General features: G+C 34.2%; 2 protein-coding genes across 2 annotated transcripts; one reads left to right on the top strand and one right to left on the bottom strand.

Moving 5' to 3' along the window:
* The first annotated feature begins 443 nt into the window (after positions 1 to 443).
* LOC136233599 (serine/threonine-protein kinase PBL35-like) lies at positions 444 to 5,261 on the top strand. The gene is made up of 7 exons (XM_066023330.1): positions 444 to 610; positions 926 to 1,204; positions 2,771 to 3,117; positions 3,255 to 3,390; positions 3,991 to 4,127; positions 4,210 to 4,333; positions 4,496 to 5,261. Exons 2-7 carry the CDS (start codon positions 1,063 to 1,065, stop codon positions 5,023 to 5,025), a joined length of 1,416 nt encoding a protein of 471 aa, XP_065879402.1. The 5' UTR covers positions 444 to 610; positions 926 to 1,062; the 3' UTR covers positions 5,026 to 5,261.
* A 3,432-nt stretch (positions 5,262 to 8,693) lies between these two features.
* Positions 8,694 to 11,191, bottom strand: LOC136233600 (serine/threonine-protein kinase SAPK3-like). The gene is made up of 9 exons (XM_066023331.1): positions 10,753 to 11,191; positions 10,598 to 10,672; positions 10,153 to 10,254; positions 10,013 to 10,066; positions 9,837 to 9,929; positions 9,638 to 9,730; positions 9,362 to 9,466; positions 9,193 to 9,291; positions 8,694 to 9,104 (listed from the first exon to the last, which is right to left on the bottom strand). Exons 1-9 carry the CDS (start codon positions 10,873 to 10,875, stop codon positions 8,826 to 8,828), a joined length of 1,023 nt encoding a protein of 340 aa, XP_065879403.1. The 5' UTR covers positions 10,876 to 11,191; the 3' UTR covers positions 8,694 to 8,825.
* Positions 11,192 to 24,267: the final 13,076 nt, after the last annotated feature.

Consider the following 24,267-nt stretch of genomic DNA (forward strand, 5'->3'; position numbering starts at 1 on the left):
TCAATTCATATATCTCTAGTTCCGTGAGAAGTTACGAGTTAAAACTCATCCTTTAAAAAAATATTAAAGAAAAAATAAAAAGTAAATGGTATCAACGGTTTAATTCAAAAGAAATTTAATAAAAAAACCATAATTTTAAGGTTGAGGTTTCACTCTTTAAAGTATTTCTATTGATGTGATAACTATCACTAAGTTTAACTTCAACCAAATTTAATGTAACGAAAAGTTTGAAGAGATTAAAGTTAAGACTAGTTAAGCAGTTTATTTAAAAAAAAAAAAGAATATTAAAATGGTGGAATGGAATCATAGAGAGAGAGACAGGGGTGAAATGGACAAAACCAAGAGAAAAACAAAACGAAGGGACAAAAATACGACATGGGATTTATCAAAATAATACTTATATTTCTTGTTTAGCTCGCAGTTAGCTATTCATTAGCCAACCGAATACCAAAATTCAAGTAAGTCACTGTCTCACTGCCTGACCTGTTATCCAAACTAAATCTCTCTCTTTCTCTTTTGGAAACAATTACAAAAGTAACGCCTTTTTCCTTCTCTGTACTCTTCTCTCCGCTCTTCACTTTTACCTCTCACTGCCTTGCCAATGTCGTATGTGAGTCTCTCTGTTTCTTCTGACCTTTTTTTTTTATGTGCATTCTTCATTTATGCCGCTCATCGTCTTTGATTCTTTTTCTAGGGTTTTCTCTGTGTTTTCAATTTCACCTTCTTCTTCATACTACCTGGACATTGCTCCCACTGCTGCCTCTTTTCTCTTGCATGTATTTCATTTGAAATTTGATTTGAGTGACATTGTTCTAATTTTATATTGGGTGCATTGTATATTCAAAAAGGTTCTTCCTTTACGACATTTTGTTAACCTTCGAATTTGATTGATTGTTTGTTTGTTTTGTTGCATATGCGTTATCAGGCACTCTAAATTTCTGCTTTTGGGGCTGTTTTTGCTGACGAGAAGGTTTCTGTAATTGAGTTCTGAGATAAGGGAATTTCTCCCAATTTATGGTTACAAGAAAGAGGGGTTGTTGTCCTGATACTGTGAAATAAGGTATGGGAAAATCAGAGGTAAATAAGAGTGATGATGGAGAAGTAGAGGGGCCTGGATGTTGGTTTAAGTTTAGGTTTTTGGGAAACTGTGTTGCTTCAAAGACCAAAGATGATATCTGCACAAGTGGAACTAGCACACAAAATGGTATCCATTTTATAAGTCTGTCTTCTTAAATTCTTTGTTTCTAATGTCTATTCCATTATTAGTTAGATGTTTTGTTCATGATTACATGCTAATTATTCTACTTAGATGCCCCATTGATGTCCGTTTGTATACTATATTTGTTTCAAATCCTTGTAGTTGGTATGTGAACATTTCGTGTTCTGCATCTCGTTCGAAATTCTTATCTGGATTTGGTTATTTGTTTGTCGTTATGCGGTAATGATTACTCTGTATTATAGGATATTAGCTATTTTCGACCTTTTCCAGTGCTTAATTATAGTAAGTTCCATTCGAAAGATGGTTCGCAGTCATTTACTTTATGGCTTATCATGTAACGAACTTTTTTCGGATAAAGATTATATAATAAATGCTTAAACCATGTGATCTTATCTTATTCTAATTATTTTCGCATCTTATTTTGTTAGGTTCAGTAATTTTGATAACCGCATGACATGTAGTTTAGCATTTGAAGTTTTCTGGTGCTCAGTCAGATTATGAGAATCATGCAAATGTTTTATGCTATTTATGGGAAAACCTTGGCATTTGTTCAATATATAAGCGAAACTTGACACGCGTAGAACCAAAAGGCATCTTGGAGCCAATCAATTAAATAGATAAGTTAAAACAAATGATACATCCAACATATCATCAAAAGCTAATTAAGGTTTACTGATATTAGGTATACTCACGCGTATGAACACGTGACACATAGCTTTATTTACTTATCTAGGGCACACTTGTCCAAATCTGTGAACAACTTTAGATTTCCTGTGGTATATCATGGTATAAAGAATAGGTCGTATTGACTTAAACAGCGAAACATTGTGCATTACAAGGTATTATATAAACTAGAGAACTTGTAATATCTTTCACTTGAAGGTAGAATACTCTTCTTTTTCAATTGCACAAGAATAAAGTGGTAAAAGTTTGCTGAGTTTTAAAAGCACATAACATGGTAAGCTTGATAAGGGCCACCTCTATTTTAGACAGAAAATCTAATGGATAAAGAGGCATGGTCGTTAAAGCCATAGACGCCAATTTTATAGAGTTTTTTTTATGAAGACACCATGATGAAAATAAGAGAAATGGTGAATGGAGTCATTCAGCTTATCAAAGACCTGCTGTGTAGGATTTCATTCGTGGACTTGTGCGTTCTTTTATTTTGTTTCTTAAATTAGAAACAAGAATCTGTAGTTGCAAGTACGAATTTTTGTTATGTCGATCCTCTAGCTGATGCTTTTGAGAATATATGTAGGCTGTTAAGGTGATGTTTGTGATTCATGTTCGGATGGTTGTTTCAATTCAACCAAAAGCAGGCTGATATTGTTTGCCATTTTAACTTTAAAGCTTAAAGAATATTTCCATCATCCATTTGTTTGTGTTTGGATGATTAAATGTGGATCAGCTCATTTGTATTGTGTAGTCAATGTTTAAATCAGTTGTCCTGATACATCTTATTTCTTATCTAAAATACCCTGACTGCACATGCTGTCAGGAACCAGTTCACTAAATCATATATACTTATTTTGGCTTTTGTGCTTAATTCAGCGGCAAGTAAATCTACAAGCGATACCACCAATGATACTAGCAGAGGCCATCCAGTTGTTCCACTTGGATCAACTTCGACCACAAGCAATACTGGAAGTACTCTCAGCTCCAACATGAGTGGGGAACTAAAAATTTCCTCTCAGCTCCAGAAGTTCTCATATTATGAGCTTAAGTCAGCAACAAGGAATTTTAGGCCTGAAAGTCTTCTTGGTGAGGGTGGGTTTGGCTGCGTATTCAAAGGTTGGATTAGTGACTCTGGGACTTCTCCTGTTAAACCTGGCAATGGGGTCCCTGTTGCAGTAAAAACTCTCAACCATGATGGACTTCAGGGTCATAAAGAATGGCTTGTAAGAAACCTCTTAAGTAGTGTACCTTTGCATGATGGATATGTTTCTTTGACATGTTTGTTCTTGCTTATGCTTGTTCTATCTTCGCTTCATCGCTTGTCTAATTGTGTGGTTTGTTATTCTTGTTCACTTGGCAGGCTGAAGTTAATTTTCTCGGTGATCTTCTCCATCCTAATTTAGTAAAGCTAGTAGGCTACTGCATTGAGGATAACCAGAGGTTGCTGGTTTATGAGTTTATGCCTCGAGGAAGCTTGGAAAATCACCTCTTCAGAAGTACGTCTATCAACATTTTTTTCCAAATATTTTCTCTAATATACTTTGTTCTTTCTAAAAACTGGTAATGCCTTCTTCAAGTCATTGTTAAGTGGGGCATGCTCATCATTTATTTTCAAAATTGAAGGAATCCCATTTTTGCGCTTAGTGATGAGCCCTATAGGGAGGGATGATAAGAGGCAAAAGATAAAGTTTGGCCTTTTCAGTTGCTAGATATATATGTTTGTGTGTGCGTGTTCATGCATGTGTGGTTGGACTTGCGTTCCTTATTTGTTTGTGCATTTTCTTGCATCTTATCAGCTGGAATCTATGATCATATTTAGAAAATGTAAAGATATTTTGAATCACATATAGCAATTTTTAACTTACCTATCAAATGTGAATGCGGACCTGGGAGAATCATAATAATGCAGATATTCTTTTGCTATAGAATTTAGGGACTGAGTACATAATGCAGATATTCTAGAAATCATGCAGTACATAAAAAAAATCGAGTCTTGAAGACGTGCTCCCACACATTTGTTCTTATAAGTAAACTATCCTCTGCTGCTTGACATTAATGTTGTGCATTCCTGGTTATAATGATATCTGATATAGCAGGGTCCCTGCCTCTTCCCTGGTCTACCCGAATAAAAATTGCCCTTGGTGCTGCACAGGGTCTTGCCTTTCTTCATGAGGAAGCTGAACGACCAGTGATATATCGAGATTTTAAAGCATCTAATATCCTGCTTGATGGGGTTGGTGACTAGTCTTTATGCTACATTATAAATTTTTTCTTCTTATCTGCATTGCACTAACTTATAGCTAAATTTGTTCCAGGATTACAATGCCAAGCTTTCTGATTTCGGACTGGCCAAAGATGGTCCTGAAGGAGATAAGACTCACGTGTCTACACGTGTAATGGGAACATATGGTTATGCAGCCCCTGAGTATGTGATGACAGGTAAGCATGATAATTACAATGTCTATGCAACTTTTATTGACATGTTCTATTGTTTTTGGAGGATTCAGTGCAACCGTAGGTATTCTGCCGTGCTTGTATTTGTTCTCTGCTCAATGTTTTTATGTGATCCATCTATACTTATTACATTTCATGTTATGCCAGGGCATCTGACCTCGAAAAGTGATGTGTACAGCTTCGGGGTGGTTTTACTTGAAATGTTAACTGGCAGAAGATCCATGGACAAAAACCGGCCAAATGGCGAGCATAATCTAGTGGAATGGGCACGACCGCAGCTAGGGGAAAGACAGCGGTTCTACCGACTGATAGATCCTCGCCTTGAAGGACACTTCTCGATAAAGGGCGCTCAAAAGGCAATCCGGTTGGCTTCTCAATGTCTTAACCGCGATGCAAAATCCAGACCTCTGATGAGTGAAGTCGTTCATGTCTTGAAACCTCTGCAACACCTAAAGGACATGGCCTGTTCTTCATCCTACTTTCAGGCCATGCAAGCAGAGCGAGCCGGCTCTAATATTAGTGCCCGAAATTTAAATGGAAGTAGGGTGCAGCATGCAGGACAGGCAAGGAATTTACAGAAGCCGATAAGGAGCTTAAGCATACAGAACGGACCTCATGTTTCTCCGCGTAACCAAAAGCATTACCAGTCACCGACTCCTAATGCTGGGCGACCATAGCCTTGCGTTGCTGCTCATAACCTTTCTCCCACACCTGAGAAAGTATAAGATCGTTTCCGGGTGTGTTTGGAAGTTTATGCTAGAATAGTATTTTAGTCTATTAGTGATCAGTGCAAAATTAGGAGAGGATTGTGAAAAAGCTATTGCTTATCATTAGACATTTCAGTGGCTGTGGCTTTTAAAGCTATCCTTTTTAATGCCTCATTTTGCAATGGAAATCGGTGAAATATTTATCATGGCTAGTGTTTACTGCAAGTTCCCAAAGAAAAATATGCTCACTTAATTGGCTTGGAGCTGATTGATGATCTTCAATCTAAAAGTGTCCATTATTTCTTATTGATTCTTATACTCTAGGTGACACTCTCGACACATTAAATATATCTAAACTAAAAGTCAGAAATAGTAAATTTGCACTTGTATTTGATTAATAGAAAGGAATTTGAAAAACATTCTAATATAAACAACAACAACAAAGTCTTAGTTCCGAAATGATTTGGAATCGGCTAACATGAACCATCATACAAAACCGTAAAATCAAGTTGGGTTAGTGACATAAACTCTCTCCTTCTAATCTGTCCTATCTACTACCATATTTTTCATAATCTTCAATAAACTCATATCACTCTCGATCACCTTCTTCCAAGTTTGCTTAGGTATTCCTCTACCACTCGCTATTACATCCCTTTGCCACTCTCGAGTCCTCCTAACCGGCGCATCAAGCGCTTTTCGTCTTACATGGCCAAACCACCTTAGTCGGTTTTCCCTCATTTTATTCTCAATAGATATAACCCTTACTTTTGTCCTAATTATTTCATTACTCACCCGATCCTTTCTCGTATGACCACACATCCATCTCAACATATGCATCTCCGTCACCGACATCTTATGAATATGACAGTATTTCACTGCCCAACACTTCGTACCATATAACAATGCAGGTCTAATTGTTGTGCGGTAGAATTGCCCCTTCAATCTATTAGGCATGTCGGGGTCACAAAGGGAACCCGTAACACTCTTCCACTTCGACCAACCAGATTTAATCCTATAAGCAACATCTACATCTGCTTCTCCATCCGTTTGAATAATAGACCATATATACCAGAAGTAATCCGAGCCTTGGACAACTCTCCCATCCAAGGTTATTGTGCCTGCCTCCCTACTACTATCGTCGCTAAACTTACACTCTAAATATTCTGCTTAACTCGGCTCAACTTAAATCCTCTAGATTCCAAAGCTTGTCTCCATAGTTTCAACTTCCTCCCTACGCCTTCTTTCGTCTCATCAACCAACACAATATCATCTGTAAACAACATGCATCATGGTATACCATCTTGAAGTGAACTTGTTAATTCATCCATAACAATGTCAAAAAGAAATGAGTTAAGTGCGGAACCTTGATGCACTCCAATCGTAATAGGAAACTCCTCAGTCGTTCCAATACTGGTACGTACACTCGTGCACGCTTCCTCATACATGTCCTTTTATGATGTCGATATATTTCAGCGAAATGTCTTTCCTTATTAAGGCCCACCAAAGTACTTCCTTTGGTACCTTATCATATGTCTTCTATAAGTCAATGAAAACCATATGCAAGTCTTTCTTCTTATTTCGATAGTGCTCTATTAATTGTCTTATTAGATGGATAGCCTCCATAGTTGATCTTCCTGGCATAAAGTCAGCTGGTTTTCTAAGATCTTCACCGTCCTCCTTAGCCTTTGTTCGATCAATCGCTCCCAAAGTTTCATAAAAGAGAAAATTTCAATTTTCAAATGAGTTTAAACATCTAGAGCATCAATTTCACACAATTTCATATGTTTAAAAATTCAATGAAAGTGATTGAAATTGGCTATAATTCATTTGAAACGCATTGAAAAAATTTATAAAACATACAAATAAATGTTTAATACAGTTTCACATCAATTTCCAAAATGTAAAATTACAAAATCATATCGTTTTCGTATCTTCAGAAACCAACTAGAAGTATATGAAATTGGACGAAATGAACTGAAACTCATACCAAACTAGTTAAAATAATAAAGAAATATTATGAATAATGTTCTAAAAGTTTCATATATGTTTCAAAATGTTAAAATGAAATTTCACACAATTCCACATCTACGTTGATAAAATTGAGTAAAATCAGACAAAAAAAATCAATCAGAACTTATATCAAATTGTTTCACAAAATAATAATAAAAAAAAACATTAAAAATAATGTTAAAAAAACATTTAGTATGAGTTTCGAAACATTACCATGCAATAATTTCACACATTTTTCACAACTTTTGAAATTAAGTAAAAGTGGATGAATTTGAGTGAAATTATCATATTAAACTAACTCAATCAATTAAAAGTAAATTAAAATAAATACTTACACAAGTAAAATATCCGACAACATTACATGTGTAGATATCATTAAAGAAACAAGTCATACACTTTAAAACATAAAAAACTATCATTACCAATGACAAAAAAAAAAAAAAAAAAACAAGGCTTAATACATCATTTGCCCACAACTTACATGAACAGCACCAGTGACAACGCCGTCCAGCAAATCTCTGTGGACAACAGATACTTAGGAGAAGAAATAGGAATTCGAGGCCTAAACCAAGATGGATTTTTTCTTTATGTTGGATAGACTTTTACAAACAAACAAATCATGGATAATTGCACCCAATCTCATCCAATTTCATTGAGTGTCACTTAATTTCACCCAATTTTGTCTCTTGCAAAACTGATATAAGTTGGATAAAACACAACCACAAACAAAGAAATACAACAAAACTGAACACTTTTAAATAAGTTTAACAAAACATTAAAGATCAAATAACCTCTAATTCCACCAAAACCCATAACTTATAAAATTAATTGAAGTTAGGTGACACCCAAACAAAAGCAACATATATCCAATTTACAAGTCTGCTGGATTTCCTTCCTATCACATTTACTAGAAGACTTTCTTCAATAATTTCTTGAGTCACCTACTTCTTCAAGGACTTCATCTGCTTAATCTTTCCATTATCCTTCTTCTCAACATTATTTTTGTGCAAGTATTTTAATATCTACCTTGAACTTGTTTCATTTGCTAACCTATCAGTCTCATCAACTCAACAAATGTAACACTTCGTGCCTCTTGAAGAAGCTGATAAGTTAGCTATTAAGTAAATGGGACTAAGTGTTAAAATTGGACAAATTTAGAGAATGGAGAGATATTAAGGTAATATAGTTAGAACAATTATATATTTGTTCTAGTTTGAAAATTAGTGTGAAATAATACACACTATTTAAAAGCTCATCTCAAGCATCATTTTTCTTTGAATATACTCGTAATCATCCATTTCTTGAAGCTACATGGAACATGCACTATCAATTGAGTTTAAGCTTGTAAAACTATCAAGTAACAATAGTAGAACTTGAAGTTTTCTTTTATGGAGTTTGACAATCATCTTGCGATCCTAAAGAAATATATATTCATCTTGCGACCGTGAAAGATATATTGGATGGATCATCAAACTTAAACTGTGGAAAAAAGTTTTCATTCCACAAAATTTGGAAACTATAAGTAGAATTTCATGGTGATCTGAAAATTTGAAAACTAAAATGCTAGTTGGTATTCCAATAAGGTGATTAGTAGTAAGACCAAAGATGGTCAATGGAGCTTTAACCAATTTATAAAGATGACTTTAAATTTATTATTAACATTTAGAAACAAAGATCATCAATGTAATTGTATTTCTTACACCATATTAATCAAAACATACATAGATATATATGTACCAAAAGTGGATTGAATGTGATGTTCAGGGAAGAAAGTCACCACTGACATCAATCTCAGATTCCATATCAGCTTCTTCTTCTTCTAATAAGTCATCAGATGTAGTACCAACACCTAGTTCACTCATTTTCCCCCCTGCCCCTGGTGTTTTTGCCTCTTGTACTATGCGCATTACTTCTTCAGGGCTTTGACTTGGTTCGTCTACTTTCGATTCTGCATTCTTCTTTTTCTCTATTTCAATCAGTTCTTTTGGTAGATTCTTTAGGAACCATGGGTGCTGCTTTATTTCCGGGATTGTAATCCTCTTCATTCACAATCATACACTATCAGTATAAAATCAAATAGCTAAACTCTTTCTCAAATCATCCAGAGGGACAAGATTATTTGCTTACCTTGGCAGGGTTAGCAACGAAAATACGAGACAGCAGATGCTTGCAATCTGCAGAAACCCGCACATAGTCCGGTATGGAGTACTGAACACTCATTATTCTCTGCAGAAGTTTCAAGTGTCAATGTAACATGATAAGGGAGAATAATATTTATCATCTGAAGCTAGCTCACCCCGATAGTTTTTCGGAAGTTCCTAGGATCTTCAGGATCTTCAAAAGGGTATGCTCCCACCAACATTACATATAGTGTCACCCCACATGACCAAACATCTGCAATCTAAAACCGATAACACGAAGCTAAGATAAGAGGAGGATTTGATTTCTTGGAAGGAAATCATTAGTGTAGTTTCCAATACTTGTTCATGACAAGCAAACGATTACATGATGGCATAAAAAAGCTAGGAGTGGCCTTTAAACTATGTTAAGTCACATACTTATAGCTAAGTACCTTTCCATCATATTCCTTCCGGGATAGAACTTCAGGAGCAATATAAGCAGGCGTTCCAACTGTTGATTTAGGTTGTGAATGCAATAGGCCAGACTGAAATTGTAAGAGACAAAAGCATAACAAATCCGAAATCGAATTGCAATTATCTTTCGAGGTTGAACAAGGAAGAAATATCACACAAGATATAAAAAAAATAAACCTTTGAGTAGCCAAAGTCACATATTTTAAGTCGTGGCGTGGGGCTTCCATCTAAGAGTGTGTTTTCAAGTTTCAAATCTCTGTGACAAATTTCCTGCAACAAAAGCAATGGATGTTGTAATTGTCAAGCAATTGTATGTTAATGAAAACAAAGACCTTGCACATGATGCAACATACCATGGCATGGCAATAGCTGACTCCTGATATCAGCTGCTGGAAGAAAAACCTCGCCTGTACCGAAAAAAGGAAGCGCATTTAGAAATCATCAGTGCATAAAAATGGAGTGGGAATGGAAGTGATGAAACAAGCATTACAACCTCATCTTCACTAAATCTACCAGCACTGCATATCTTTGCAAAGAGTTCACCACCAGCTGCATATTCCATAACAATTGCCAAATGACTCGGAGTCAATAAGACCTACAAGGAAAAATAAAGAAACATCATGTAATGTTCCTGACTATATTCTATCTTCTGAAATCCTTAGACCAGAAATAGTACTAACTCAAGCAAATTGAAAGACAATTTTGCAAGGTTGAGTATCAATTTTGGTTCTGGAGATCAAATTTAGGCAAAAGAACCCCTCACTCTTCTAAAAGCATACCAAATGATATATATATACAAAAGGAAGAACAAATTAGACAAGTTTCAAAGAGCAATTAAGTGAAATCATATAGAGCAGACAGGTTCCAGTCTTGAACATGATTAAAATTGTTATATTTGTGCAATTGAAAGGGATAGAGTAATTGGATGGGTGTGTTACCTCTTTGAACCGGACAATATTGGGATGCCTTAAGGATCTGTGGTTGATAATTTCTCTCTGGACATTCTCATCAATCTAGCAAAAGGAATTAGAGAATATAAAGTCAAGAATAGAATAGGTATTGAATTAGGTAAAAGTAATGAAAAAGGAAATACCTTTTTCCCTCTCTCTATGTACTTAACAGCAAAAAGCTCTTTGGACTTCTTATCCTTAACTAATCTAGCAACCCCAAAATTCCCAGAACCAAGTTCTTTAATTGGCTCATATCTCTCCTCCATCACACAAAAACACTTATGAAACCCAGCCCCAGAGAGATAAAGAAAGAAAGAGGGAGATTACAATTATAAATTGGGCAAGATGAGCAAAGAAACGACACCACCAGGCAAGTAGCTTATTTTATATACAAGAAAAACACAGAGTGAGCTGAGAAAAGTAGTTTGAAAGCAATAATCCCACCTAACAACTCCAATTCAAAGTAATAATAATAAGAAATGATTTGGTTGCGCAGCAGTTCCACAATCCAGCCGATACAAAACAAACAGTCAAGGAAAGATAAGGAGAGAGCCAGACAAGCCCAAGTTTCAAATGATGTACTGTACATAAATAGACATGCTACCAATTTGTGCTCTTAAATGGACCTCCCTAATCATTTTCATTTTTATTTGATAAATTCTTTTATTTTTCAATTTATGCCACCGAAATTATTGACTTCATAATTAACAATTTGTGATGATTTGAGTATCTGGACTTCCTACAGAGTGTCTGGAGTTCTTACGTACTTTCCGAAATTTGCTCTGTAAAACAAAACAAGATGTTTGAGAGGGGCCGAAGTGCAATGAACCCGTTCTGAAGTCTAAGTTAATAGGTGTAGAAAGGGTTGAAGAGGAAAGATTAGTTGTAAGGTAGTAGTGTCAATGTATCATTTGGTGTGACCATACCTATCTATTTATAAGATCGGTTGGTCCAACCCTTTTTCTTCTACAAATCCTTTTAGATGAAGGACTCCTTCTGTCGGAAGTCTAACTTTGGGAGATTCCTTCTAATCTCTATCCTAGTCGCATGGGTGTTTCCTCCTAATCGGAAAATCTCCATGGAAGTATTTAATGGATTCGCAGGTTTAGATCTCCACCTGTGGTATTTGATCTGAGAGTTCCTAAAGAGTCACGTGTTCCAAATCGTTTTATCCGATATCATATGTCCCCACTTCTTTTATGAACTCTTATAAGGTTCGGTAAAAGGGGAATGAAAAAAGCTTCGACTTTGGCCATTTTCCTTTGTGTGGGTCACAACTTCCTTATTAGTACGTGATGTGCAAGTTTTCTCGAAAATTATGTATCATTTGGCATGTGTTGTCCAGGTGGTCTGCATTTGCTGGCCTCTTTCTTCGCATTTTTCAGGCTTCGACGATGAAGTTTAATGATTATAAACATTTATTCTGTTGATTTATTCCATTTTTTCTTCATCTTTTCGTTTTCCTCTATTATAAAGGTGCTTAGGTTCCCCCTAAGTTGTTTATACTGCTTTCACATTCATAGAGCTTTTCATTACTTTTCTTCTGTGCTTTGTGCTCCTATCTGTCTGATTTCTCGAATAAGTTTCAATTTTCATCTTATTTCTTACTTTCTATCTTTAGTATTTCATTTTGCTTATAATAGGTCACAAGAAGGCGCCAGTTGAAAAGGTTTCAGATTCTGAGAATGTCAAAACGAATATTGTTCCCAAGCCCAAGAATTTTGAGCAGCATTCCACCATGGATGATCTTTCTTTAATAGAGATAGTCTCTTAGTATCCGAAGTTCGAACATTTGGGTTTTGTAGTTCCTAATTCTGATGAAGTAATAACTAAGGCTCCAGAAGGATATTTGGGTTTCTACAAGCTTTTTTTATAAAGAATGGGGTTCGGCTTTCCTTTTTATCCAGTACCATCAATCTCATGAATGAGTTTGATGTTTGTCTTGCTCAACTTTCTCCTAATGGCTTGATGGACTTGTTTGGCCTTGTGAAGGTGTGTGAAGATCTAGGTATTGAGCTGACCAGATATGGATGCATTCTATGAGGCCAGATAGGGTGACTCTTTGTGGATTTCGAAGTTGCCTTCGAATAAGAAGTCTTTTGCACGGAATAAGGTTTCTAGAAACAAGAACTGCAAACCCAATTAGTTCTGGGTAATTTACGAGGGTGGGAGGTCAATGAGGGGGGCTTTATATCCTGATGGGTTCCCATTTCAGTCCTCCTGGAATATTGATCCCATGAATAAGGTGAAATAACCTGTGTTGGGTCCTTCTTTTGCAAAGGAGAAGAATTTATGTCTTTTTTGGTGGAGATGGACCTGACTTTTACTAAGGAAGAATTCATGGCCTTTCTTGAATGTATTTTTTCTGATATTTTTACCTTGTTTTTTTATTTTAATCCTTTTTATGTGCTTTGCATGCTCTAACATGCCTAACCTGCTTCAAAATTGCTAGCTCGGCAAGCTGATGAACGTTTGGCAGCTAAGAAGAAAAAGGATGTTGCTGCTTTTAGAAGGGGTGACGTGTCTTCTTCCTCCCTCCCTAAGGGTTTAACCTCTTCCTATTCTCTAGGAGTTAGCTTCATCCCTGCTATTTCCAACTCTTTGGGGGAATCTGTCTAGGGCGTTGAGAATTGTACTACTAGTGAGCTTATTTTGCCTCCAGCTTGTTATGTTTAGTCTTCTGTTCTTTTTCAATCTTTTTTGTTTGGTACAACATGGGTACTTTGGCGAGTTTCTAGTCAGGAGGCACCTTTGGCTCCTACTCCTCTGTCAATTTTTATGCTGAGTGACTCATATGTGGCCAAACTTGCAGAGAAAACAATACTCTTATTCAAAAGGGGTGTTGATGCCTGCATAGGTAGTGAATTTTGATGATGAACCTATATCAAAGGGTAAGGTATCTTTCAAATCAAAGGTGCCAGATAAGGTCGGGACTAGCCTAAGAGGCCTTAAGGCCCAAATAAACATCCTTGAACTATTGCTTATAATTAACTAAAACACTTCAACAAACACATTAGTATAAATAAATCAGTTTGATCTTTTAAAGTGTTATTAATTATGGAGATATAAATTTAATTTAATATTTTTGTCATAATCAAAATCTATGTGGAAATTGTGTTTCAACAATAGGTACTCTTACTTGTAATACTTTCTTAGTGGTACTGCGTTCCACATTATGAGTACTAGCTTCCCATCCATTCGTTTTAGCCTATATGTGTGTGTGTGTATTGATGCACTCGGCTATTTGAAACGGGTCTTCCCATATCCTTCCCATTTTTCCTTTCCGTTCATCAGTTTGTGATGCTTCAGTACTTCACAAAACTAATTCGCATGCTTGAAATTGTTTGGGCCAAACTTTTTTTTATCATAAATTGCCTTTATCTGCTGCATGTATGCTTTAGTTTTTTCTGTTGCCATCTCTCTTTTCCTCCATCCATGCCTAACTTTCTTCTCATATTTGCGTCATTGTCTTCCTCATAGTAGAATACCACGTTGGGACTTTCAGCACCAATGCCTACTAGTATAAAAGCTTCGGTTCCATAGCAGAGGGAGAAAGGAGTCTCTGTTGTGGTCATCCGAGGAGTAGTTCGATAGGCCCATAATACTTCTAGTACCTGGTCCACCCAATTTGAGTCTATAAGTTCGAATCTCTTCTGCATACCTAGCCTAATGGTTAGATTTGTTACTTCTGTCATGCCATTCGACAGAATTGAACCGAAGCTTGATTTGTAACTTTGCGCAATAGATTTTGAAAGTTGTGGAATTGAACTGGGCACCATTGCCTATTATGATGGTGTGGGGTATTCCCTATCTAGTGAGTGTAAGCTTATCCACGAAGTCTATGACTATTGCTGCTATAATGGCTGACATGGTTTCGGCTTCTACCCATTTAGTGAAATGGTCTACAACTACTAGGAGGTATTGCTTCTGTCTTTTGGGTTTTAGGAAAGGCCTCATAATGTCTATTCCCCATGTGGCGAAAGTCCATGGATGGTTGATGATTTTCATGGCCGAAGCTACAGATCATAAATTGAAGCAAACTTTTAGCATGCATTACATTTTTGTACATTTTTTGTTGTATCTCTAGCCATTAAAGGGCAATAAAATCCATGTAGTTGGGCTTTCATGGCTAGGGCTTCGCCCTCTTCATGTGCATCGCAATCTCCTTCATGGATTTCGCTAAGGACGTATTATGCCTCTTTTTAAAGCCGATACATTTTTTGCAAAGTATGTGAATATGATATGCGGTATAGGTTATCACCTATGACTGAATATCTTCCTACTTTTCTTATTACTTTGATCCTTTCATTTTTGTATGCCCGAAGCTCTCCTGTTGTGTCATACTTTCATATTGGGTAGAACAACTCTGCAGAGTTGTCTATGAACAACATTTCCTTTATTTGTATGCAAGTTTTTGTTTTTTGTTCTATCAAGCATGCACAAGTCTACGGGCCCTTCGAGGAGATGCTAGCTTTTCTAGTGAATCCGCTCCATTATTCTATTCACGAGGGATTCTCTATAGTTATATCCTTCGTCCATCTAACTTGGCCTCGGTCAACAGGTCCTTTACCATTTATAAGTAGGATTTCATGGAGTCTTCCTTCGTTGTGTACTGGCTTGTGGACTGATTTACTACTAGATTTGAATTGTAGGGCCTATATCAATGCTTCATACTCAGTTGCGTTGTTTGTTGCTATAAAGTTAAGTGTTGCTGTGTATTTTAATTGTATCCAAGCAGGTCTTTTGATGAATATTCTAATTCCGGCTACTTCTCTCCCCGAACTTCCATCTACAAATATTTCCCATTTTTCGTTGGAGAGCTTTGATTCGATTGAATCACTCGGTATTTCTATAAGGAAATTTACCAGTGCCTGTGCCTTTAAAGCTTTTCTTGGTTTGAAGAAAATTTTGAACTCCACTAATTTTAGGGCCCATTCAGCCAACCGTCCCAATGTCTCTGGTCTTTAGAGGATTTTTCAGGGGCATGTCTGTCCAAACTACTATAGGATGGCTTTGAAAATAATACTGAAGCTTCTAAGTGGTGATGACTGTAGTAAAGGCCAACTTTTCTAGTTACGGGTCATGTGATCCTAATAGTGGAAGCAGACTATGATCAAACTCATAAATATCTTAGATGGTAAAAGTATTGAATCAGTTGTATATGATTCCTTTGAATCTAGTTATCTAAAGGGAAACATTGCCTTACTAAAGATGACATCCATGGAAACACACAAATTATGGGTATCTAAGTTATACATCTTACAACCTTTCAATCCAAGAAAACCCCTAAGTACACTCAAGGATTTTCTTTGGTAGAAAACTTATCTCCTTATGGCTGAACATGGAAAATAGGGCCATTACATATGAAAACATGGAAAGTCGGATGATCTGAAGTTTTGTTGTAAAGACCTTAATAAGGTGTGAGCCAGTGTAAAACTTCAGTAGATGAAATATTTAACAAAGTGGTAGCATGTAGTAAAGCTTCAGCCTAAAACTTGATTGGAAATTTAGCTTGTGTTGTAAATTTCTAACAATAGTAACTAAAGCGTTGTGCCTCCTTTCTACAACCTCGTTTTGTTATCGCATATACACATAGGTTTTCTAATTTAAAATACCAAAATATCTAAAGTCTTTTTTAGTATCTATACTAATAAACTCAATGCCATTATTTATGCAAATATTCTAGAATTTGGTAACAAACGAAGTAAAAATCAATTTGATAAAACATTCAAGTAGATAAAGGACTTGTGTCTTATTCTTGAACAATATAGTCTATGTTACCCTACTAAAATTATCTACTATAGTGAACATGGACATATCACCAGCCAAAGAAGGCTTTTTATAAGGCCCCCAACAAACAACATGTAATAATTTAAAACAATGCTTTGAGTGAATGGAACTAGCACCAAAAGGTTTTCTAACTTGTTTAGATTGATGACATACATTATAGTCAAGCAAGTTATGTACAAAATAAGGAAATGTATATGTTGCACATGTGTCATTGTCTAAGATGCCACAACTGGACATTTGTAGTAGTTATAGTCACATTGATAGCATTTATTGAGCTATGATAATTATATCATGAAAACATAGTGACATGATATAGATCTCTGTGTAAGAAGCCCTCAGTTAGAACCTTCTTAGAACTTTAGTTCTGCAAAATACAACTTTTAGCAAGAAACTGGACATGTATGCCTTGATCTTTCACCAATTTACTCGCTGACATCACGTTATATTGGAAACTTGACACATAAAGAACATGTATTAATTGAAAATTAGTATTGAATTTGAACATCCCCGATATGTATAAAATTATGCACAGATCCATCTAGCAACTAAACATGTTAACTTAATAACATTCACCATATATTTGAGAATTACTCATGTGAGTTGTGGCTCTAGAGTTCACAATCCATGTAACATGAGGTTTAGAATTATGTATTGTGATATGTATTTGTTGAATGTCTGTTGTGTGATTGATTTGAATCTTCACCGTCTTCTGATGAAACTTATGTATATGTTTCATTATCGTCTTCAACACCACTTTCTTGCAAAGCTTGTAAGTAGCTTCTATTTGCATATAGTGAAGAAGAAAAATAAAATCAATGAGCTTATCTGAACCTCCATTCTGTTACCATGAAGAACATGTTGTTCTTTCTATATTTCATAAATCCAAATTTACAATAGGCAAGTATATATTTATAGTCTCAAGAATATAGGAATAAAAACAAACTAAAACAAACATATCTATAGTAAGTCTTTGTAAGACTAATATGTCATTTACTAGTTGTTAAAGTATAACCACTAGTTTATTCTTCAAATAATTATTTTGTGGCATTAGTCATTACCATATAAAATTCAATCACATTCGGTCCCTAATGTATAATAATCAATCATATTTGGTTTCTGATGTATAGCAGTCAATCACATATAGTTTAGATGGAAAATAACGTGTATGGAAGGAGACCAGTTAAACCATATAATTAACTCGCAACCCTTCAAACACGAAGGTTGCTAGGGAGGAGTTAGTGTTGAAACACCTTTCCACATGATTTTGATTTGACAAAATTATTTATGTAATTGATAAAAATATTCTAACACATTAAATTTAAATGCTTTGATTTATTCACACTAATGTGTTTGTTCAATGTTGAGTTAATTTGATTTATAAGACATTAAGATAAAAAGCCTAAAGGCCCATAAGAGGAAGTCAAGCCCAAGTCAACAGATCAAGACCTCACGACCCAAGAAGACAAAACGCAGTCGTTCTAAGCAAAGCACTAGCTCAGCGTGAAGAATGATCGAGAAGCCTTCTATCAATTGCTTCAAGATGAAGCTGCTAAGTTGAATGACAAGAAGTACAAGTCAGCGGCAGAACAGAACCAACTTAGAGACAAAGTATTTCTACTTTGGGTAAAGCTCAGAAGACGCAGTAAGCTGTCTGGAAGACTTTACTATAAATGGCAAAACATTCTGTTCATCTGACAAAAAGCTGCTGAGCATTGCCGTAGACAGAAGATACAAGAATCTCATTGGCCAACGACACTGAGCACGTCCTGAGTGACAACGATAGGAAGCCGTTAGCCTCCAACGGTTATTTCAAAATTCGAAATCACCGGTGCTTGAAGTGTCACTATAAATAGGCCTCTCAAATGCTTCATTCGATGCAGATCTTCAATCAAGTCGAAACGCTGACCAAATTCATACTTGAAGTTCTGTGAGAAAAGCAAAGTAAACCTTACACCAATTCCAATCATTGTGTAAAAGTCTAGAGTGATTTCATTCATCTAAAGTGTCTTAGCAATTGTTGTTTAGGACAAACACCTATCATTTCTAGAAGAATAGAAAGGAGAAGCTGAGTACTCGGTTATAGTACTCAGCGGTAGTTATAGGAGTGAGTAGAGGAATAGAGGAAGGTACTCTTGTATACTCAACTTCTGTTATAAAAGGTTTCGTGCTCTACCTTTAAAGAGCTCAATAGAGGATTCAAAAAGCTCGGAACGAGTTCCGGGGACTGGACGTAGGCGGAGAGGCCGAACCAGGATATGTCTGTTGAAACACCTTTCTACATGATTTTGATTTGACAAAATTATTCAAGTGATGCTAAAAATATTCTAACACATTAAATTTAATATGCTTTGATTTATTACACTAATGTGTTTGTTCAATGTTGAGTTTAATTGTGTATAAGAACATTGAGATTAAGAAGCCCAAAGGCCCATAAAGTGGAAGTCAAGCCCAAGTCAACACATCAAGACCATTCGGCTCAAAAGTTCAAAACGTAGCCGTATCAACTAAAACGACAACTCAGCAAGAGAAGGATCGAGAAGCCTTCGCGGAAAAAGCTTCAAGAAGAAGCTGCTGAGTTGGACGACAAAGCAGTCTGGACAGCGGCAGGAAATGTTCAACTTCTTGATAAAGTATTTCTACTTAGGGAAAAGTTCAGAAGGCGCAGAAAGCTGTCTCGTGGACTTTTCCTTAAATAGCGAAAAATTCTGCCGAAGACTGACGAAGACTAAAGATGCAAGAATTCTATTGGCCAACGACACTGAGCACGCCCAGAGTGACAACGACAGGAAGCCGTTTCCCTTCAACGGTTATTTCGAAATTCGAAATGACCAGGTGCCTCAAGTGTCACTATATAAAGGCCATCCATTTGCTTCAATCGATGCAGAACTTCAAGTAGTCGAAACGCTGACCAAATCCATACTCGAAGATTCTGTGAGAAAAGCAAAGCAATTACCTTACACCAATTTCCATATTATTGTGTAAAAGTCTAGAGTGATTTCCAATCATCTAAATTGTCTTAGCAATCGTTGTTTAGGACAAACACTTTATCATTTCTAGAAGAATAGAAATGAGAGGCTAAGTACTCGGTTATAGTACTCAGCGTAGATATAGGAGTGAGTAGAGGTATAGAGGAAGGTACTCTTGTTATACTCAGCTTCTATTTGTAAAAGGTTTCGTGCTTTACCTTTAAAGAGCTCAGTAGAGAATTCAAAAAGCTCGGAACGAGTTCCGGGGACTGGACGTAGGCGGAGAGGCCGAACCAGGATAAGTCTGCTGAGTAATATCTTTCTAACCCTTAAACTCCTTTAATATATATTGCTTGCTGTGAAAAACTGACTAAGTAAAGAGCTCACGCTGAGTTAAGTTTACTAAGAAGCTGAGTTCAGGAATAGACTTTAAGTGCTATTTCCTGACTCAAGTAAAGAAGCAGACTTAGTCACAAGTTGACTAAGCTTGTGTCTTGAATCTACTTAGTGAAAGCTGTGTAATCCTTTTCATAGGAAAAGAAGTCAGCCTTAACGGACAAAAATTTTAAATAGTTCCTATCCCCCCCCTTGGAACTAACTTGTCACGTTATAAGGGACCAACAATGTCTGCTGAGTAACATATTTCTAACCTTTAAACTCCTTTATATATTGCTTGCTATAAAACTGACTAAGTAACGAACTCACGCTGAGTTGAGTGCACTAAGAAGCTGAGCTCAGGAATAGACTTAAGTGCTATCTCTTGACTCAAGGAAAGAAACAAACTTAGTCACCAGTTGACTAAGCTTGTGTCTTAAAACTACTTAGCGCCGCTGTGTAAACCTTTTTTTAAAGAAAAGAAGTCAGCCTTAACGGACAAAATTTTAAATAGTTCCTATCCCCCTCCTTGGAACTAACCTTGTCACGTTATACGGGACCAACAGTTAGCGCAAGGGCCCAAAGGGCTCTAACCCCCCGCTTGTCGGCTCCACGCTTAAGTAGCGGTAGTTTTGATCATTGTCAGCCCTTTTAATTTTGTTTTATATTACTATATTTTGTAGTATTATTTTAATATTTTAAAATTATTGAATTGGTTTAAGATGTATATTTTAAAAGTGAGAGATAATATATTCAAATCTCATGAATTTTTTTTTATAAATGGTTTTGCTTTTAAAGTAAATATATTATCATTTTTAATTACTTCCGTTGCACTCTTTGTTTTTAGGGTTAACTAGTCGAAAACCCGTGCGATGCACGAGGTATGAAACTTTTATATAATTTAGATAAATAAATAAATTAACATATTTACTTTTAAATAATTTTATATCATGCTATGAAAAAAATTTATATTATGTATATTTGAAATTAATATATATTTTTTAATGATAATTCAAATTAAATTAAAAATAATTGACTACTTTTTTTATAGAATTTTAACTAAAGATGAATAATTTATTTATTTTTACAAAATTCAATGATTTGTACTTTTTAGGAATTTTAATACATTTTCATATTCCAAATATTATGTGAAACAATAATAATGAAATAGCAGAATAATTAAGAAATATATTAGAATATAATAAAAAACCAAAAATTGAATTAAACTATAATTAAAATTAAATATTATATTTACGATACAAAAGAATTACAATATAGGTTAAACAAAAATTGAATTAAACTACAATTAAAATTAAATATTACATCTACGATACAAAAGCATTACAATCTATGTTAAAATGGAAGCAACATCAATATATTATTCTATAAACTATTACAATCAATACTTTTCTAATGTTGCATATGAAGAAACTTTATCAATTCAATATGTTACATATAAAAAAATAAAATTCGTAAGAATTAGTCACAAATTCATCTTGATGATAATTATTTTGGTTGATGGAATTTTATGATCACCAAGTATTCGAATTCAATTATTCATTCTGCTACAATAACCAAATATATCTAATTGAATCAGTTTAAGATGATGATTTCTCCTATTTTCATCTCGTAGTATCTCATCAAGACATTCGATCAATTTGTTCTTCATTTTTTCACTATATAGAATATCAGCCATACTCGCAGATATCACTTATTTGACTTCATTAATATTTTCTAATAATTATATATTCTTGAATTTTGTAAGTAAGAAAAACAAACAAAAGAATTGAAAAAAAAGGACGAAAAAGATAAATAGGAGAGAACCATCTTCCTCTCGGTTTTTTTTTTTTTTGAAATAAGAGAGAATATCGAGACATAAGCGTATAAAGAGGAGAGTGAAAATATTTTATGCCCATTAATTAAACATTTTATTTTTTCTTAATGAAGTATTAAGTCCATAAATTAATTTTAGTTAAATAGAATTAAATCGCAATTGTAACCACTCAGTACAAAAAAAAATGTTTTATAATTAATATGTGAAATTAATTATATTAATTAGAATCATTATGCTCAACATTTGAGAATTTGAAGAGATTCAAATAATAATATTTTCTTAATTAATATTTTTCAATAATTTGTCCTATAATCATATTTCATTTTCATCTGTTAAAAACTCTTGAAATACTAACAATTTTGTACGAACCATAATATAATAGTTAAAAATTATATAAGTTAATGTTGCAAAAGTAATTATCTCAATATCCATAATTAATGTACATTTTTAGGATTTTGAGCATCAAAATTTATTTTTATTTACCTTGATTTTGAATTCGTATCTAGCATAATCCACATTCTTCAAGAAAAACATCTTATCAAGCGAATTAGACGCTTACAATCTCCTTGTGTAGAAAATTGGGAAAAAATAACTTCTTGATAATAATAATAATAATAATATAACATAATTTATATTGAAATAAACTTCATTGTAAGTATAATATTTAATATCTCTTTAATATTTTATTTAATATGTCTCAAACTTCAATGAACAACTATCGTGTGAAACTTTATATCTATTTGTACCAAAATGCATAAAAATAAAAAATACAAGGGTAAAGTTCAAATAAAACCCCTGTGGTTTCACTAATTTTCAGATAAAGGACTGTGGTTTACTTTTTGTCAAAATGAGGATTGAGGTTTCAAACTTGGATTAAAGCTATTAAAACCATCTTTAACGACCTGAAAATGAAAATTTTCAAGAATTAAAGTTGTTCAATGTCATATTTTCTATGGAACTACATTTTCGATTTTCGAAAATCATCTTTTTTGGAACTTTCTCTCTCTAAACAATCTCAAAATAAAAAAGTTGAAGAATTAAAGTTGCTTAGAATATTAGTAGTTCTTAAAATATGTCATTTTCGAAGTCGTCAAAGGTGATTTTAATAATATCAATCGAAAAAGTCCTTATTTTGTTAAAGTTAAAAACCTCAATCCTCGTTTTGACAAAAAGTAAACCACAGTCCTTTATCTGAAAATTAGTGAAACCACAGGGGTTTTATTTGAACTTTACCCAAAATACAATCCATATCAATTAGCTAAACTCAAACTAAAAAAATGAGTGGATTTCAACATGTTCCGAATTAGAAAAATTAATCTAACTTCAGTTAAAACTAAAAATTGAGTTCATAAAAAGCCGAAAATCTAAATTTTAGTTAGAGTTAACAATCAAAACGATAACACCTATGAACATATGCTAAAAAAGAATGCAAATATACAAAATCTTTATTTTAGTCATTTTGAAAAATAAATAAATAAAAAAGAAAACATGGATAAGGTAGTGAGAGGTATGGAATCTGGATAACGACAGAAATGAAATTTCATCTCTGAAAGATGAAACTATAACAACAATTGTTTAATAAAAATGAAACAACAACACAATTGAGAAATCCAAAAATTGAGTTCATATAAAGCCGAAAATCTAAATTTTAGTTAAGAGTTAGCAATCGAAACGATAACACCTAGCAACATATACTAAAAAAGAATACAAATTTACAAAATCTTTATTTTAGTCATTTTGAAAAAAAAAAGACAAATAAAAAAGAAAACATGGATAAGGTAGCGAGAGGTATGGAATCTGGGTAACGATAGAAATGGAATTTCATCTCTGAAAAATGAAACTATAACAACTATTGTTTAATAAAAAGAAAACAACAACACAATTGAGAACAAAAATAACTACAATATATGAAAAAAATCGAATAATTACCTTGAAAAACATAAGAATTTCTTGTAATTTTTGACACTTTTGTGTTTTCCGGTTTTAGTTGTTCATGCATCTTTTATTTCTGTCGGATTTCTTCAATTGAAGCTATCAGTTTGGAAAAAAAAAAAACATGGATAAGATAGCGAGAGGTATAGAACCTGGGTAACAATAGAAATGAATCTGGAAGATGAAACTATAACAACTATTGTTTAATAAAAATAAAACAACTAAACCTGACAGGGAAGAAAGGCTGGCTGAGAACAATATAATTGAGAACAAAATAACTACAACATATGAAAAAAAATCGAATATTTACCTTCAGAAATATAATACTATCTATCGTGACCAATGAATATAATGATGGAATACTATCTATCATGCTTTATATAGAAGTTTATTTGTGACTTTTGGATTTCCTTTGCTTTGTGTTTTTTCATCTTCCCGTAACTCTTACTTTCTTTTATTATATTAATTAATTAATAGGCTAGTAATTATTTAATATATTATAAATATAAATTTCTTATTTTTAATTAATTAAATATTTTTAATCTGATTTTTTACTACGTTGACAACTCATCAAAAAGACCTCTAAAACACTTCTTCTCATTTCTCTCTGCTTCCGTAATTATATATAGTATAGATTTCAAATAAAACCATATGATTTCACCTTTTTTTTTTTTGCAGATTGGTATATGTAGTTGGTAAAATTTTTATTTTTTCAAATTTGTCCGATAACGACCTCAAAAAAAAAAAAGAATTAAGGCCCT

The sequence above is a fragment of the Euphorbia lathyris genome, chromosome 6, assembly GCF_963576675.1.
Source record: "Euphorbia lathyris chromosome 6, ddEupLath1.1, whole genome shotgun sequence".
NCBI lineage: Eukaryota > Viridiplantae > Streptophyta > Magnoliopsida > Malpighiales > Euphorbiaceae > Euphorbia > Euphorbia lathyris.